The sequence below is a fragment of the Armigeres subalbatus genome, chromosome 2 (assembly GCF_024139115.2).
Source record: "Armigeres subalbatus isolate Guangzhou_Male chromosome 2, GZ_Asu_2, whole genome shotgun sequence".
Classification (NCBI taxonomy): Eukaryota; Metazoa; Arthropoda; class Insecta; order Diptera; family Culicidae; genus Armigeres; species Armigeres subalbatus.
The window spans coordinates 8,600,567-8,620,810 of record NC_085140.1 but is presented as its reverse complement, the minus strand read 5'-3'; the positions used below and the strand labels follow the sequence as shown (position 1 = coordinate 8,620,810).

The 20,244-nt window shown below is 39.1% G+C and overlaps 2 protein-coding genes across 3 annotated transcripts in view; one reads left to right on the top strand and one right to left on the bottom strand.

Moving 5' to 3' along the window:
• Positions 1 to 1,955, top strand: part of LOC134217654 (carbohydrate sulfotransferase 11) — a 91,502-nt gene extending 89,547 nt beyond the window's left edge. For both annotated transcript variants that reach the window (XM_062696464.1, XM_062696463.1), the window contains exons 5-6: positions 75 to 242; positions 308 to 1,955. In XM_062696464.1, the coding sequence (XP_062552448.1) occupies positions 75 to 242; positions 308 to 694 (555 nt within the window). In that variant the 3' untranslated portion in view covers positions 695 to 1,955. The remainder of the gene's footprint in view (positions 1 to 74; positions 243 to 307) is intronic.
• The window catches only part of LOC134217653 (uncharacterized), a 91,410-nt gene extending 79,844 nt beyond the window's left edge, over positions 1 to 11,566 (bottom strand). The window contains exon 1 of the mRNA XM_062696462.1: positions 10,575 to 11,566. Within this exon, the coding sequence (XP_062552446.1) occupies positions 10,575 to 11,389 (815 nt within the window). The 5' untranslated portion in view covers positions 11,390 to 11,566. The remainder of the gene's footprint in view (positions 1 to 10,574) is intronic.
• Positions 11,567 to 20,244: the final 8,678 nt, after the last annotated feature.

Below are 20,244 nucleotides of genomic sequence, written 5' to 3'. Positions count from 1 at the left end.
GGCTCCGAGTTCACAACTCATTAATCCTTATTTACTACATTTCTATTTTTCCGTATTTACTATATTTCTTTCAGCTTCGAGAAGCCATCAATGGTTCGATCTCATTCGTGATCGTACGGCATCCATTTGAAAGACTGGTTAGCGCTTACAAGGACAAAATCCAATATGCACTGCCGAATTCGCACCATCACAAACTCGGCATCCGGATTATTCAAAAGTACCGAAAGGCAACCACGGGTCAAGTGAGTAATCAGTTCATAAATCTAAACACAGGTAGGAGAGTAATCAAACATATTTTACACAATAGCCTTGGAGCACCCAAAAATATCCCACATTCTCGGAGTTCGTCAATTATCTGCTGGATGAGGTCCGGCATCCGCACACGGAGATCGACATGCACTGGATACCGGTGGCGTACTTTTGTACGCCCTGCTTCTTCCATTACGATGTGATAGCCAAGTTCGAAACCCTGGAGGAGGACCAAAACTACCTGATAGCGGTGGCACAGCTGGGACACATGATAAAGCCCCAGTGGCGAAACGCCGGCAAGGGGGCCCACACGAACGACCTGGTGGTGAAACTGTTCACCGAGCTGGATGATGAGCAGGTTCGAGGTTTGTACGAGTACTACAAGTACGACTTTGAGCTGTTCGGATACAGCGTGGATGAATACTTCAGCGGGCGGGGTCGTTAGCAGGGTTTTGACTCGCTTTGAATACGGCAAACTATTCCACGCTTTAGTCATACTTATTAGTGAGACCAAGTCGACAATTTCACGCGCAGAGAAATTAACGGCAATTATTAAATTTTGAAAGACACTCTAAAGATGATTGAATTGAAAAGGGAATGAAACGTTACCACATATTCTATTTCGGTGAAATAAAATCAACTTTGAACGTCCACTAGCTCGTAAAAATACAAAATAAACCATCTGCTGTTTTTCCGCGATTAATACTTTGGGCATATCTCATCAAAGCTTACAATTTGATAAAATGGGAAATGAATAGAGTAATCCTAGATAAGCTTCGCAAGATTTTCAGTGAAAGTCAATGAAGTTAAAGCTTTCTTACGGAAGAGCAAACGGTATATCAACAAATTTGGTACGAAGTGTTGTAGATATAGATTTCATTCATCAATTGTGTAAATCTACTTGTTTTCGGTTGTGCACTGTTAAATGCTCAACATTTATATGGAATAAAGCTTAAGGCAACCCTGGGTTTAATTCACGTTTATGTATACACAGTACAGAGATCTCATAACATAATTTCCTTGCAGAAACTTGACTTCCTATTATGTAACTTCGAGCTTGAACTATCCTGCTTTGTGTACCATTATGGATAAGTAGAACAAACTAATTTGAGGATAAAACACCAACACAAACAATACGAAAGTGAAAAGACAAAATGTAGTTACCTTTAATTAGTGATTAGTATAGATAGTGGAATATATAGATGAGCGAAGATAAATCCTCTGTCTCCAAACGAACTGTCAAACGTGTCTCCAAACGAGCATGACGTCACGATTTCAATGGAAACATTAAGGGCTGTGACGTCATATGCGCATGTGCACGGGCAAAAAAATCGACTCAGCCTTGCTTTCGCTCATCTATAGATTCTACTATCTATAGTGATTAGCAATTTTTTTATTCATAAATTATTTCCTTCGCCATTTAGATGACAATATCAACCATCGAATTTTGGAAAGCATCAATTTAGACACAGAGAAAATTATTCAATTTGTTATATTGGATCAATTACTAAATCGAGAGTTACTTAAAAAATAAACCAATCGAAAAGGCTACCAACTTTAACTAGAGGAACTAGTCGCAGAGTATGATAAACAACCAATGTGATGAGCAGAATGATATCAATTATAGATCAATAAATTAGAATTTCAAATCAAAAATGGCAATAATAAAAACATTTCAAATAGAATGAATCAAGTAGTAAAAAAAATTGTTGCAAATTTTATTTGGATGACACTTTTATTCCTCACATGGGACAAGAACCCACGATCAGGTTAGGGTATCCACTCAAAATGAAGGCGTTGGACCTGCCATCGAAACTAGGTCCAATTATGCCCTGCATAGACACACTTTACTGCATATTTAAATTAAAATCGTGACGTCGTGCTCGTTTGGAAACACTCCTCTCCGAAGTTGCAAATCTTACTGAGCGTCTGTTCTCCATGTTAGGATCGTCTCACAACAGCGTCTGTTTTCCATGTTAGGAGCGGCTGATCATCGTCGTCCGAGTGCCAACGAGGGACTCTAAGTGAAACTGTGCACCATGGTCCACCGGAAATTTAGGGGGTTTTGTGTCAGGCCCTGCAAGCCAGCCTTTAAAAAATACTTCCGCAATGAATAATAACCACTGCGGGGAAAAGGGACCAACGTTTGGAAACTCAATTCGTGGAACTTCAAATCTATCAACTTCATCGGGAGCACATGCATACTCCCCAATGTGCTCAAGGGCCGTGGATTCGTCATCGTAGCGCTGCAGGAGGTTTGTTGGAAGGGATCAATGGTGCGAACGTTTAGAGGTAATCATACCTTCCACCAGAGCTGCGGCAACACACACGAGTTGGAATAGCTTTCATAGTAATGGGCGATATGCAAAGACGCGTGATCGGGTGGTGGCCAATCAATGAGAAAATGTGCAGGTCGAGGATCAAAGGCCGATTCTTCAACTTCAGCTTAATCAACGTCCATAGCTCCGGAAGCACTGATGATGATAAGGACGCATTCTACGCACAGCTGGTACGTGAGTACGACAGCTTCCCAAGCCACGATGTTAAAATCATCATAGGGACCGTACACATATTACGTAAGCACTTCTGGGGGAGGAAGTGTTTGTTGTTTTTATACGCGCCATATAAAAAAATATTTGTATGGAAAAAATCTTACATGGGGGGAGTCGACCCCCACTCCCAAAACCCAGAAAAAATGCTTACGTAATAAGTGTACCCCATAGGATAATGCAGCGCTCAGGTTGGTCAAGAGGAGAAGTGTAGACCAACTATTGGGAAGATCGGCATATGACTAATTGAAAACGGCATATGACTAATTGATTTCGCTGCCTCCGAGAATATGGCCATTCGCAGCACCTGCTTCTGACACAGCCTTCCGTATCGGTACACCTGGTACCTGGAGATCGCCACTGCAGCCAGAATCCCAAATCGTCGGGTTCAGATTGATGGACCACTCTTCTCCGACATTTTCGACGTCATGACATATCGTGGTGCTAACTTCGACCATGACCACTGTGGTATTATCCGAGTTCGTCAAACACACTTTTACTACAATTGTTATTTTATTTGTACTTCCGGTATCAACAACCGCACGATGGAGCTATAGTAATTAACTAACTTCCCAGCATCATTTTAGATCCCCCGCTTGCTATAATTATTCATACATAATTACATCTTCCTTTTTCCGGGGTATTCCTGCTTATTAATTCTCGGTAGAATGAATAACGTAGTCGTGCTGCCATGATGGTTGACGGATATGGCGGTCGATGGTCTGTTTCTAATTCAAATTCTCTTCCGAGAAGGTAAAGACGAAATCTTTCGACACCCCAAATAATCGCTAAGGCCTCCTTCTCGGTCTGACAGTAATGTCTCTCTGTTGAGGATAGACTCTAGCTGGCATATTATATAATTACGAGTTTGTTGTCGTTTTCGTCTTCGAACTGTAGTAGAACTGCTCCTAAGTCCACGGGTGATGCGTCCGCAACGACTCTTGTGCGACGCTGATTATCGAAAAATGCCAGAACTGGAGCGGAGCATATTGCTGTTTTTAATTCGTTGAATGCATCCTCGTGCTGTGCCATCCAGTTGAAAGTGTGACTTCCGCAGATGAGTTGTCGTAGCGCGAATGTCTTGGTTGCAAGATTCGAGATGAATCTACCGACGTATGCTACCAGGCCCAGAAAACTTCGCACTTCTTCGGCACATTTTGGGGATCTGAACTTTATAATGGCAGTAATTTTGTCGTCTGATGGCTGCAACCCTTCGCGAGAAATATGATGTACTAGAAATTCAGTTTGAGTAACCTTGAATTTACATTTCTTAGTGTTGAGAACAACGTTATAGGCCTCTAACGTTTCCAGAGTGCAGTTGAGAGCAACGTCGTGTTCCTTTTCTGTTTTTCCAAAGATGAAAATATCGTCTTGGAAGTTGAAATCGTTTGGACAGTTGCACAAAATTTGTTCGATGGTTCTTTGGAAATATTCGGATGCACTGGAAATTCCGAACATCAGTCTGGTGTATCGAAACATACTCAAGTGGGTAATAAAAGTCGTGATATGCCGACTCGATTCGGGTAACTCGACTTGATGGTAAGCATCTTTGATATCGAGACGAGAGAACCACTGGGCGCCATTTAACCTGGATGCAATAGATAATATTTAATTAGTAATTTTAATCCACTTTTTTTTACCCTACTACCTTGCAAGAAGGTCATCTATCGTTGTATTGTGGTATTGTCTTGTATTGTCTGGTATTGCAATGTTTGCTCGGCGCATGTCGATACATAAACGCACAGTGTCATCGTCTTTTATGACGATTACCATAGGGGACACCCACGGACTTGGCCTTTCAACCCTTTCAATAATACCCGATTTTAGTAGCCGGTTGAGCTCGTCTTCTACTTGTTGTCGTAGCACGATCGGAACTCGTCGGACATGTTGAACAACAGGTGTCACACTTTCGTCTATTTCAATACGCAATTTTATGCCTTAAATAAACATATTAAGGGAACATTCTTTTATTTATATATGACTTAATTTAAGCTGTACCTTTAATTGCAGGAAACTTCTCGACGGTATTGTCGGCAACATGTTGGATAGCGGCATTATCATCCTTGACGCTCGGCAGACCAATCAAAAGGACTCCCAATTGCTTGGCAGTGTCTCGACCCAGTAGGTTCTGTTTGCCATCTGTTATATCATAGAACTTGGCGTTGTGTATAATGTCCGCTCCATGAACAACACGGATTCCGGCGTCAAAGGTGCATATGATTTGTAACGATTTCTGTTGAGCATATGCTGACAAACGTCTTTCAGATGGTCTGATATTCTGTATAGAGGCGTTTCTCTCCCGCAAGTAGGTCCATGTACATTCATCGATGATGTTGAATTTGGAGCCTGAGTCAATCATCATCTCGATTAACACCTGTCCTACTTTGCACCACACCATTTCCTCACTTATCACTTATAGCGTAGGGTAGAGAACCATTTCGGCAGCACTCCCTATTCCCGTCCGCAACGTTCATTACTCGAATGCATTTCAACCGAATTACTTGTTTCTTAGTACATGGTAAGTTTCTGTCAATATCTAGTGATGTACAAAAAATCGAGCTCTTTGGTTGGAAAGCGGTTGAGTTATTAACGTTGCGGACGGGATTAGGGGGTGCTGCCCAAATGGTCCCGCTCCCTATATGAAAGTATTCGTAGTGTTCTGATTATCTTATACGTTTTCCTGCATTGTAACCGCATTTATCTTGGGACCTTTAGAACGATAGAAGTTAGGATTACTTCTCTCTCTTCGAATTTCCGTTTTACTGGCACGGACATGATAGAGTTTCGTTTCGTCGGATCCGTTCTACATCCGTTCTCTGAACGATGTGGTTTATTACCGCACTTTCCACATTCTGTAATCAGTGGCTTCGAACGACGTTCCTGGTTGCTCGACCGGTATCTTCTTTGTTCCCAATTTGATTTACATATGCATTTTTTCGGCTGACCTCCAGAATGTTACCTGATGAGTGGGCATGTTGGCTTAATTCACGAACTTGTTGCTGTATAGATAGATGAGAATTAACCAGTTTGATTAAATCGTCCAGATTAACATTCGATTTTTCCAGGATCTTCCGCCGGTACTCTTGGGGAGCTAACATTACGATCTTATCAATCACTGCTGCATCTCTGCTTTCACCTTGCGTGGAACCGAATTGGCACTTGTTTGCCATAGTCTTGGCTCTCAACAGAAATCGGTCCAGTGTTTCCCCAGCTGAAGGTTTCAGGGTCCAGAGTGAGTATCGTTCAAAGGTGTCATGCCTCTTCGGCGCGAAGTATTCATCGAGTCTCCGAATGACCGTCGGATCGTGGTCGTTTTCCAGGTTGTTTTCTTCGTGAATAGGTAGACTTTCGTAGACTCTTTGCAGTTGTCGCCCTCCAACGGCCAGAAATATATTCTTCAGTTTTTTTTTTATTTTTCTTCTTGCTTCGGCGACGTACTCGAACTGTTTTTTGTAATCAAACCACTTCAAACGAAGTTCCGATAATGGCACGTTTTCGCACTCGAACGGCGGAATTTTAAATAGTTGATCTTCCAGAGCTATAAGGACAATGCTTTTAACTCTACCTTTACTTAATAGATTTGTGTTAGTTATTTGGAAAATTGTTTCGTATCTGCTAGGACTAGATATGAGTTCACGCTGTTTATTGGTTGTCATAACGATTACATTTTGCGCGTGGTAGTGTGTATTTTTTTAGCGGAAATCATAGATTGCTGTGATTTATGTTTGGCTACTATGTGTTGCCATAGTAACGGTTATTTTTCATCAGTCTTCCCAAACGAACATCAAACACGCTGAGTACAGCTGTCCGTATACTCCATCTGTACCCTTGCTTCGTGTTTATACGTATACGCACGAAATGTATACTTGTACCCGAACTTGCGTTCGAGTTTCATTTTGTACCGATGTACTGTACATCTGTACAGTACACATGTACACTCTGGCTGTAAAATTTGCTTTTGAATAGACGAATCCAAGTAAAAATAAGAAGAAGACACACGACGGTGTTAAATTTGACAGAGATCTTACTGCACAGCATAGGAAGATCATTTTAAAATGCTCATAACAAATTCTAGACAAAATATAATTAAAATGTGATTGATGTATGATACGAAAAAAGTTTCAAACTGTATGATAGATACATTTAAGGAAAATATACAAAAAAAAAAATAGATAAGCTTCCAAATATGTACTTCAGAACTTTTTTCGTATCATACATCAATCAGATTTTAATTACAATTTGTCTAGAATTTTATATAAGCATTTTAAAATGATCTTCCTATGCTGAGCTGTTGGATCTGTCAAAGTTAACACCGTCGTGTGTCTTCTTCTTATTTTTACTTGGATTCGTCTATAGCGTTCCAGAAGCTTCTCAAACAAAGCAAATGTAGAAAGTGAACAAATTCATAGATGTGCGGATATAAGTAAATTTATTATATCAATATTTTCATGAGGTTTTGTACTTTAGAAGGCTCAGTAAAATGGCCACCAAAAGTGTTCACGCAAAAATTAAGTTTATATCTTTCAAGTGTTATGCCCCTATTTTGTTGCAAAGTCAAAGTCAATCGCTTGTTGCGTGCTTAGTTAATTCTGAGGACAATTCTGAGAGGACAATGTTGTTGTCATTCGGTTCAGTTCTACATTCCTAGGTTATAGTCTGTACAGATTACGAGTATAGTCATTTGATATCATTTTAAAATAAAATGAGGTGTGTGATCTTTGATATCATTAAGTCAAAGAGCTGGTAGCCTGTGGAGGCTATTGCGTAATGTGTTATGTATGGTATTTTCCAACACGAAGCCGGTTTTTGACAAAAAAATGCTGTGCATCCATGGGGGCTGTGGATGAATTACGTGATGCTATATAGGGAGGAAGGGAATAGCCACAAGGGTTACGATTCAGACAAAAGGATTAAATTGTCAATACATAATAGAGTGGGGCGCAGTTGTATTGATAAACGCAAACTTCGTCCGATCAAGTGAGATCAAGGTTTTTCTGAATCGTTTTGGGACCCCAATCAACTGTGCAAAATATGGGCTCGATTGGTTGCGACCTCGCATGCCGCATCGCATTTTAAATTTACATGAAGATTAGTATGGGAAAACGTACTTTTTTACGTTTTTGCTATTAGAGGCTTCAATTTATCATCAATTACGTGACTCAATACGTTAGCATATAGTCTGGAAGATGCCGAAAGACTTTGCCGAAGAAGGTACGTAGCTAGAGGGTCTACAAAAAATGTTATTACGTTTCGAAAATTGATTGTTCAAACTATATGCAAGAAATCAATGTTTCTGCCAGCACTACCGGACGACCTATGGATATCGAAGGGCAAAACCCATCTTCCTTCTTGTCGGATTTTTTTCTTTGTGAAATGATTCCGAATAGCTCCCATTAGCTCTAAAGCCCTATAAGATCAATTATTTTGAAATAACACTTTAAATTATTGGTCTACGTAGTTTGGCAGTGCTGGCAGAATAAACGGTATGGTTTGAACAATCAATCTTCGAAGCGCTATAACTTTTTTCGTGGACGTTCCAGCAACGTACCTTCTTCAGCAAAGTTTTTCGGCATCCTTTGGGTTATACTTTAACGCAATGTGCCACTTGGTTTACGATGAACTGAAACCTCTAGTAGTAGAAATGCAAAAATATACGTTCTCCCATACTAATTTCCATACAAACTTCAAACGCGATGCGGAAAGCGAGGAAGCAACCAATCGGTCCAAAATTCTGCACAGTTGTTCAGGACCCAGAATGGCTTCGAAAAACCATTGATTTGAAAAAATGACCATGACGCCCCACTCTAATACATAATGTGCTACAAAGAAGAGGACTGGATTCGCCCAATTTTATGTTACGTAATTTGTGAGCGGTCCCATAGTGCAACACGAAATACTCTCTCCCGATGGAGCATTTCTACATTAACAGAGAGTCGAGAAATTGTTCCACTGATCTATGAGTATACATAATTATGCGCTTTCTATTCCTTCCTTGTTGAATGTACACGCTCAACAAAAGTTATATAGCGGTATGTGAATCGAAGTCAAATTTATCAACATCTTCTGTATACTTATTTATTGTTTACGTGATGTTGGAAGCCCATGTCAGTTGGTTACCAACGTCGTGAAAAAGTTTTGCAACATTAGAAAATTATTCGAAAAAAAGTCTTCCAGATCCACCCATCACTGTGCATCTTCATTTTAGCGTGCAAAGTTTTCGAATTCCATTTTGTTCATTCTCTTTGTCTCATGCCGGTCGACTCTCGGACCTGAAAGCAAGTTTGTACATGTGTTTTGTACTTAAGTACAAGTTCGTTTAGGTAGGTACTGGGTATCCCTTTGTACTCGAGTACGTCAATAATCCATGTTCAGTGTTCAACACGAGTTGATGAAAATGTACTTGTGTTGAACATCACACATGTTCGTGGGAAGACTGTTTTTCATAATAACCGTTTTTAAAGACTGCCTTCATCGGATGAGTTCTTATCCATTATTAAGACGTCTCCCTCCAAGAGGCGAGAATTTTGCCTGCACCGGCTGGATTTTCATCCACCGCTCGGGCATCTCCCTCCGTTGAGGCGAGATTTTTTTTTATTTGGTCGTCTCCCTCCTGTGAGGCGAGACATTTTTACCTGCACCGGTCGGATCTTCATCCTCTATTTAGAGACGAGATTTTTCGCTTTCCCTCTAATACTCACAATTTTCCAAATTATATTCGATGTTTTAAGATATACCTCTCAGAACGCGTGGATTCTCGTCGCCAATATGTGGTATTATCCGAGTTCGTTGAACACACTTTTACTACAATTGTTATTTTATTTGTACTTCCGGTATCAACAACCGCACGATGGAGCTATCGTAATTAACTAACTTCCCAGCATCATTTTAGATCCCCCGCTTGCTATGATTATTCATACATAATCACCACAAACACTATCTGGTGATGGTTAAACTGCGCCCAAAACTATTCGTCATCAATAATGTTTGGTACCGATGATCATCGCGGTACAATCTAAAGCGACTGAAGCAACCTGATTCAGCCACTGCATATGCGCAGCATACGGAAGAGGGTGAACTCGATGGGCCCCCTCTTGAGGACTGCTGGAATACAGTTAAAGCAGCCATTAACGACTCAGCGGAGAACACCGTCGGTTATGTGGGACAAAGTCGACGGATCAATTGGTTTGACGAAGAGTGCAGACAGATAGCCTTTCGGTACAACTTTGTTGTACGAGAAAGGCAAAAAACATATATATTGTTAATGGCAATTTAGTTGTCACTGCCTTAGAAAGGGTTAAGAGCCTTCACTCACGAAAACCGCATTTTAACTAATTGATCCAATAATTAGCAAAGTTATAGGATTTCGGCAAAATGTTTGCCTATCTCAGCCTAACCTTTGTAATACAGGGCCTGTACCTATATATGATATCAAGGTTTCGTGGGTTTTGAGTTGCTTATTTCAATTAATTGCATATTATTCGGCCACTTGGCCGTACGAAAATCATTTTTTTGTTAAATATCTTGACTTGGACTCCTACTCTACTACTACTACTACTACTACTACGTACCTACTCTCTAGATTGGCTTGATAACCCCTACACAACAAGACCACTTAAAGCTCACGTTTGCGTAAATGCCATCAGAATCCGAGTACCAACCTCCACCGATATTTTTGTAAATACAATATCTTTTGGAAGCTTGATTTGCCCAATCGTCACATGTGCTTTACTTATTTCGTCAATAAACGCATATAATAAATCAGCATTATCAACTCACCTTTTATAAGTGCAATTAAAAACCGGAACACCAATGACCAGTAGATCATTATGAACCTTAGTCCACACATCTCCGTACTTCACAAGTGGTCGCCTTTCATCAGGATTCTCCGTTCTCAGCAAACTCGGCACCTGTTTGAGTTTTTCATTCAGCTGTTCGAACAACTCCCCGGTCACAGTTCGAACTGTGGCCAACTCCGCCTTTCGTTGATTCACTCGTTCTTGTAACGATGTCAAAATATCACGAAAACAAGTAAAATTGTTCACACTATTGACGCTGGGGTCCTGCCGATAGGACTGGAAGTCCGTTACAATCGGTTCGGATTGTTGTTCAAGATAAACCAGCACAACTGGAATCCCCGTTCGGTCATTCCGTTCCGTTATCATAAATTTAACGAACCCTTCAAAAGTTTCACAAAGCACTAATCTCACACAAGGCTTTTCCTTTCTCTCCACAACAATCAATTTTCTATCAATCTCCAGCAGGTAGAACAGCCTTCGATCCACACCATCGTTCGATCGAAACACCGACAACACTATCTTTTTATCGTGCTCTTCGTCATCCGGTTTTGGCGAGAGTGTACCGAAAATGCTCGGTTTTGTTTGATCCCTGATTTTGTCCCCATCACAAGCACTCAAAGTAAGCGAGGTAATGATCGAACGCTGTTTCACTTCCAGCAACTGCCGGTCGACGGTAATCACGGCAAGCACTGAACTGTTTCGGCTGAGAACGATTTTCTCCACATGCAACAGCTGATCGAGAAGGCGCCTGGGAATTTCTTCTTGGTGTTCACCCGACGGAATCACTCCAGCCATGACCACTGAATGTAATCGGAACGTTTAATACTAAAACTTACTGAACTTGCATTCTTGACCTGATACACTAACAGGTTTTCGAGTCCAATAAAATACATAAACAAATTATTGAACAATATAGATCTCAAGATCCGAATTATTTTACTACCGTATTTATAAATAAACAAAACAGACCGTGCCGACCGCGCGCAATTTAAGCAGTGCTGCAAGTAGAGATGTCGTAAATTAATCGATTACTTTGATTAATCGATTAATCGTTGCGATAATCGATTAATTTTGAATCGATTACCTCCCAACGATTAATCGATTCATTAATCGACAAGAATCGGGAGTAATCGATTAGTTACTAATCGATTACTCGGGATTTTACGACAGCTATAAGATGTCGATTACTTCGATTAATCGATTTATCGTTGTGATAATCGATTAATTTTGAATCGATTACCTTCCAACGATGAATCGATTCAATAATCGTCAAGCATCGAGAGTAATCGATTAGTTACTAATCGATTAATTGAGATTTTACGACATCTCTATGCAAGAGTCGTTAGAGATGTCGCAAATTAATCGATTACTTCGATTAATCGATTCATCGTTGTGATAATCGATTAATTTTGAATCGATTATTACCCAACGATTAATCGATTCAATAATCGAGAGGAATCGTGAGTAATCGATTAGTTACTAATCGATTAATCAGAATTTTACGACATCATAAGGGTGTCGAAAATTAATTGATTATTTCGATTAATCGATTCATCGTTGTGATAATCGATTAATTTTGAATCGATTACTATACAATGATTAATCGATTCAATAATCGACAAGAATCAAGAGTAATCGATTAGTAACTAATCGATTAATCGGGATTTCACGACATCTCTAGTAGTCGTGTTTTGATCGTTTTGATTTTTTGAAGTCGTTTAACGATAGGATGGTATTGAGATTCTCACTTCCGAATGTGTGAGTGGCGATAAAAGGAAAACAAACACTCCTAGATGGTGCTACTCAGCAAAGTTTGGGTAAAAATGGGTATATTTCCATATATTTTTTGACTCCTTCGCAACCATCGTGATGACTCGATCAATTTTGAGGTTATGAGCAGAAGGAAAACAAACATGTATTTACACATGCCGAATTGCACATCAGTGTGCGAGCGTTAAACGTCACTCATCTCTATACACCAGAGTCTATTATATAGAGTTACGCAAAGAGGATCTTCTTACACTTATTCTGAATGATGCTCTTGTTATTCTGTTGCCAATTTTTACTTTTGTTCAACCCTTCAAGTGACTTCACGGGAGCGTTCACTTCTAAAGCTTTTTAATTCGATAGCATAGTCACCCACAGAGCGCAAACACGTGAGTTTCTTGTTGCTACTTTATTGGGGAATGTATTGATGTTTTTTAAGCTAGTTTCTAGATCAAATCTATTACATTTCAATTCATGCGTTTTAATTCGCCATAATAATCATTAGGCGATAACAATACTTCCGCCTCACCAACAAGCATTTGTTTACTTTGCTCGATAGGTAGACGGTTTGACAGTTCAATAGGTAGATTTGGCTTCACTCTTTGCGCAACTCTATATAATAGACTCTGGTATACACCACAGAACTGTACAATACTATTTAATAGTTTAGTAAAAAAAATGATTTCAAGCTGAATCTAATACTAAGGACACACTTTTTTATATACCCTACAATGGTTGTACCAGCATGGTACAAGATGACACACTAGTGGTACAACTTGTACCATATGGTACGAATACCACCAGTATGTCATTAGCGTAAACAACTCCATTTTTCAAATAATTTTGAAAAATTCATATAAATCAAAGATTTAATTGATATTTTTTTGATAATAGATTGCGAGAGTTCGGGTATGTTCTGTTCTTGGGAATTTGGTCTCATTAGTATAGTGATGAAATCATTATCACGAATGATGTCCAACGGATCGGCGGTGCATAGTCAGGTGCGTAGGCTTATATCGGTTGTCTATTATCCGATACGTCGTACCAGCATGGTCCAAGGCTTATGTGTCTACGGGTAGTAAGCGCATACCGCACCATATCGTATCATACTTGTTCATAAAATATAGTTTTTAAGATGGTTTAGTTGAAATTCGAATTTTCTTATAATTTTGTAATTACATAATTTAACCCTCCCCTCGGATATGTGATCTTGCCGCGATGGGTGGGCTTACGCCATTAGCACTGATATGGCAACCAAAGACATATCCTGTCGTGGTGGTACCACATGTTGACTATTTTTGTTCAATGCCGCGTCACGGACATCATCGTGTTTTGGAGCCTGGAATAGTGATGCAGTGAGGTGGGCTTCTTTACTCAGTAATAATAAAGTGAGATCTCCTCCTTTTTTGCAATACTTTTCTGATGTGTTCCCTGAAGATGATGAGTCGTAGCTACGCTTAAATCTAGCTAGATAGGCGTATATAGAGAAATTATAATCAACTTTATCGACATTAATAGGAAATTGACATTGATAGGATTCACTGAGTAGAAGTTTTTTCAAAACTAGGAGCGTGGCGCTTCTTTTATTTTGTTATGTCCAAATTAAAGAGCCATAATATAAAATACCACACTTGACAACTATGGTATACTAACAATCCAATAATGGCTTCATTCTCGATAAATTTTATTAACAGATAGGGAATAGGCGTGATGAAGCTTTATTTTGCCACCGAAAAGTGAATCCAATAGCTGACCACGACTTAGGTAATGATAGTTATTTTACTTGTAAAGATTTAAGACGATTAGATATGGTAGGGCAAATTTCATTATCTTCGCGCAACTTTAAAGCAATGCTCTTTCAAACTTTAAAACTAGGTTTTCCATATATGCAGAAACGACCCTGGGAGATTAGTATTAGACAAATAAAATGAAGGAACGACGCAACATAATCTATATCTATCGACTTAAACTGAACTACGTAGAGAACAAAAAACTAAGAAAGACAATGTCATAGGTGAATTAAACAAGATAAAACAAATGACATCTTACGAAATACTTGACAAAATTAGAAGTAAACTTACTGTTTGACTATTAAAAAGTGTAATACCAGACATCACTGCAATTGGTAGAAGACATAAAGATAGGCACAATTATCTAAACTACTTCTTTAACCGCATAAAATGTGTGAGAGAATGTATGTATGTTTTTGTGAGTGTGTGTGTATATATCATCATCTGAAGAGTGTGTTTAATCTGTGAATCACACTATGAAGAACTGAATGTTTAATACGCGCATCAAGCTAGTTATCATTAATTAATTAATTAATTAATTTTCAAATATTTGGATCTGCTAATGACAATAGCATAAAATTTGATTTAGGAAATGAGTGGAAAATTATGCTGAAGTGTTTTGGGTGATGACTAAGAAGTGCAAAATGTTAAAATTGATGAAGCGATGTTAGATGGTGTTGGCAGTCATGGGTCTACATTAAGTGAATCAACTAATCATTAAACATACGACTGCAATATATGTTCAACAAAATAGTAAACTGGGACTTATATACTTATTAAGGAGTGACGTGAATTTGGAAATGTTGTACGGGATTTTGAACAAGGATGGTTCTGAAGATTTGGCAATTTGATTTTGACCGTTTGGTGATTTTTCGGTGACCCGTTTCTGGGGATGGTTTTCCTGCCTAAGAGAGTTATGATAGTGGAGAAATTGTGAAAGTGAAGAAATAACGATACGGTGATAGTGACCGCAAAATTGTTGATGATCACGATGACTGTGCCAAGATTTACGTAATGATAGTAGGTGAATAGGATGAATGATTTCATTGCTTATACTGAGTGAAGTGACTGAGGTGATTAGTAGTTGCAGAAAAACTTATATATTTTTTAAAGGTAAAAGAGAAGAAAAGAGTGAAGTTGATGTTAGTGATAGTAGTTTGACAATACTAAGTGCTTATAATGATGGGGTGGGCTGTTAAACAAATCCTTGTTTTCATCAACACGTCCCACAACAGTGACCACATGAGCAACATCGCTTAGGAACGTCTGTGTGGTGATGAAAAACGGGAGACTCATAGAAGCCAATATGGGCGGGGTACAGTGTAGATTAATAGCAAGGGACAGCTGCCATTGTAACCACCACAAAAAAAATTCGTTATTACAAAATAAGGCAGACAGATCTAAAGAATAAATTAACAAAAACAACAATAGGACACAATGTTGACATGGTATTAAATTCAAATGTATGTTTGTTATGTATTAAACAGTTCAAAAACATTGAAAAATTGGTAGCAATATATTTACCACTGCCTTGCAAACGGGAAAACAGGCTACAATATAAATAAATAAAAGATTTTTAAAAATTAGGTTTTACGTAAAAACAGTCAAATCAAGGCATGATAAATTTTTTAGTGAAGAGTCCTAGACGGAAAAAGCATTATAAGTGGAAACAATTTTTTTTGCGCTTTTGTTCCCGAGGGGGGGGGGGGAACTCTGAAAAAAACCCAATTTCGTTGAAAATCCAAAAACTAAATATACAGAAAGGCAAAGTATTTTTCACGCTAATCACGCCATAATCTAACACAGGAGATTCAAAATAATTAATACCAACGGGAAAAAATATATCTTTTCGTTTTTTTTTAACGAATTATAAATGGAAATTATAAATGAAAATCCACTCGACACATGCGATCTGTGTTACTGGGGTGTTACTAGGTAGCAAATAAAGCCACTACATGGGAAATAATAATTAGATCTCTTGTTACTAAATAGAAAAACATATAATTTGTTGGTGGCAATATAGTTGCCACTGCCTTGTAAAGGGTTAAAGCCTAAATTACTCGTTTTTCTGCACAAATTGATATTTACAAAGGTTTTTATTAGGAAAATTATCTTGAGCTTTTTAGTGGAATGTCTTCACTTGTCATAAGACGAGTTTGTACAATCCCATTGAATTCCACCACTTAATTGTATCTTGACAGATACGTATTTCGACCTCAACAGTAAGGCCGTCTTCAGTGTCTCGTACTTGACTCGACTTGGTTTTTATATAACGTTAGCCTTTCTATATTGATAATTCGAGGAGATTCACAGCAATTATAATCGATAGGATATAAATCTTTGGATATATGTCGGCTTGGGGCGGTATTGTCAACTGTATTAGGAACAAGCTCATCTCCAGTATTAAGAACCGCCTAGCCCTTCAATGCATTTCCAAAATCATCAAAATAGTTTCTGCCTGATTCAGAGATGATTTAGAATAACGGATATGGTCGTTGGACCCACAGGCTTACTCCGGCTGCATTGTGTTGGGTCAATTGAAATCATGGTTAGATCAACTTCCACTTTATGGATTTGACCGCGGACAACCTTATTGAGAGGATGTTTGGCTGTAACTTTTTTGTCTTTCTATTCTTTTTTTTTTTCTCGCAATTTTCACCAAAAAGGGCAAAATTTATTCAAGTTTTAGGAGTTCTATGGTTTTCTAGGATTGACCACGTTCTTTCGAAGTAATTCCGGATTTAAAATGGGTGATAGCTTTTGACCATTTCTCAGAACACATACTTCGGAACTGCTTATTTTAGATATTTTGATTGGAAACAACGCATAAATTATGCCAATTTTGATCAGCAATTTGATCCGTTCAAAATATGGCCTCTATTCCGCATTCCGGACGTTCTCCCGGAACCTATTATGGGGTCACTTTACGCAAATAGTCTAATACCATTTTGCGGAACATAAAACTTCATGATTTAAAAAAAAAATATGGCATTCTATGGTAGTTTTGTACTTCCTGGTGAACCGGTGAACGAATTTAACGAGTACCCTAATTTGATCATCAGACATATCATGAAGTTTGATATGTGTCATGAAGGGTTTCCCAAAAATGACCCTTGAACCGGTACTCGGTAAAGCCTTTCACCGATTCCAACTGGTTCAAGTACGGTCAAGGAAGAATAAAACTACCAAGGATTGCCATAACTTATGTGTCACGACGAAAGCCCTGTTGCAAATCAACTGGTCAGCACAAGGATCAAGTGTGAGGCCGATTGTCGGAAAGCTAAATTAACTAAAGCTACTGAACTATTTTTATATAAGTTAGAGTGAAATCATTAAATGTATCCTACGGCCATTGAAGGATTCCTACGATTGAAATCAGTTCAGGATTCCAAACATAGTTGTTGTTGCAAATTTTCGCCAGGAGAAGTTTATTGCCGATAATGAGCACTAACTGCGTACGAACCAATCACCCAAAATGAGCGCTGAATTCGAGTACACTACCTAGAAACTGGGTAGTTTTTGAGGTTCCAAAAACGATATTGGGTAGAGTGCCATTGTCCCGCGGATGGCTGGCGTTTCACCCTCCTAGCTCTACGCTATAGAACGTACCATAACTACAAAGTGTAACTCGAGGGTTCACCAAAACATGTAGACACCTATTCTTAAAAAAAAATGTCGATGAGAATGACAAATTAAACTTATATTTTAGCTTAATGCTTACCACCACGAAATACGAGGTTTACTATTTGAGGTTGGAAATTCCCTCGCTGTCCACAGAACATTATTTATAATATTTAAAATCCAACTGACAGATGATGTCTCAATGAATAAAACTTAACCTAACTGGAAACGATGAGCAGTGCGGAAAAATTGAGCATCCGTTGATGAAACACGTCCGAGGAAAGATAAAAATCAAAGTGGTTAAAAAACTTATTTAGTTGGTGGCTAATTGAACGAATTGGCTCGTGTAAAGCATAGTCCGTGCTTCCTGGGTTCAGGTACAAAAAATCGCGTTAACGGAGTGGCCTCTCAGGAGCGTACAAATTTAGCTGAGTTAGCAGAGCAGGACAGTCGATATCTCCCGTAAGTAGCTTCCCTGCAAAAGCGGCTTGAGCAATTGACCGTCTCACCTCAAGCGGTTCTATTTGCAGAAGACGGCAACGTTCCACGTACGGTGGCAGGTTCATCGGGTCGCGCCACCTGAGGAACCGAAGTGCATATCTAACCAACTTTTTTTGAATAGCTTCTATTCGGGCAATCTAGCTGACGTGGAATGGGCTCCACGCGACAGCATTCGTCTCCAAAATTGATCGTACCAGCGAACAGTAGAGGGCTTTGAGACCAAAAGGATCACGGAACTCGTCTGCAATTTTGTACATAAAGCCCAATTGTCGGTTGGCTCTGGCGATTATGTCGTTGTAATGAATTCGAAAGGTAAGCCCACTGTCCAAGATAACGCCGAGATCCTTCAGGTGCTGCACTCGGGTAAGACCACGTCCAGGAAGGCTATAGTCAAAGATGATCGGCATGTTCTTGGGGTGGTACGAAATGATTTTGCATTTTTCGATACTTAGACACAACAAATTACGCGAACACCAATCTACGAAGGTATGCCCCATATGTTGTAGCTCCAAGCATTCCGTGTCACATTTTATTATTTTGTAAATTTTCGTGTCATCTGCGTAAAATAAGCGACAGCCGGCAGGTAGCAACAGCGAGACATCGTTTATAAAAATCGAGAAAAGCAAAGGGCCAAGATTACTGCCCTGCAGAACTCCCGAGTAGTTGCAGAATGATTCCGACTCCGACAAACCTATCTTGACCCGTACCGAGCGGTTCATCAGGTAGGACTGGAACCAAAGCACAGAGCTTGATGTAACGCCAAGCTTCTCCAATTTGCCGAGAAGGATTTCATGGTCCACTGTATCAAATGCCACCTTCAGGTCCATATACGCAGCGTCAGACTGCCACCCCGAATTCATGCAGCGCAAACAGCTGGAGGTGAACTGCACCACATTCGTTTAAACTGATCGCTTTGAGTGAAATCCGTGTTGATCGGCATCGATGTACTTTTTAGAGCAGGAAAACAGTGACTTCTGCACAGGTGATTCCGAGATAATTCAGGATGTCTTGTTTGTCTCCTTTTTTGTAGATTGGAAACATATAAGAGAATTTCCAACGGACGGGAAATTTGCATTGCTGAACCGAGAGATTAAACAGCTTAACTAACGGAGCACTTAACGAGTCAGCGCAATATTTCAAGACTGATGAGGGAATACGTCAGGGACGGCGGCGAACGAAAGCTTTAATTTCTTTGTTATTCGTAATATGAGGAATACTAAAATCTAGCACATCCCGTGGAATTCCAGCCATAGCATAGTTCACTTGCATCGTGGAAGTAGTAACATCATGGAACACTTATTTGAATCGACGCGCGAATAGATTGCATTTTTTGGTGAAAATTGCGATAGAAAAAAAATTGAAAAACAAAAAAGTAATAGCCAATTTTTTTTATCCCTGCCCAAAAAAAACATTTGGTCCGGGTATGAACCTTTTTAGACCGCAGTTTCGTCTAGAGCCCGTAGTAGGTCCGATTTAGATGTTCCACGATGTGCTACTTCACACCTTCATCAGTCGAGACGCTCCCCTTATCCCACTTATGCAACGCAAAAACTAACTTCACGTACTCATGGCAGCTAACGTAAACTATTACAAGCAATTGTACCTACCACAATAAACTGGAATTTTCTTTCATATAATCTCAAAATGCGGATGTTTCATTTTCTTTTCATAATTTATTTTTTTATAAGAAAATGTATTTCTATTGTTGATCTCTTCTTTTGCATTTTCAGTGTTTTTCCCATTTTTCGTAGATTTTTCAATTCATTAAATTATATTTGAATGAAAAGACATTAAACATAAATAAACGATTTTCATCCGTCCACTTTCGCTCATACACAAACAGATTTAGTATCTTTACCTTCTATCTCATTAGTTTTAAGTGATATAATCACAAACAAAGCTTGTTACTCATCGACTTTTCGTCAATTCAACCATAACATATCGATTTTTAGTTTCCAAGAAAACAGTTGA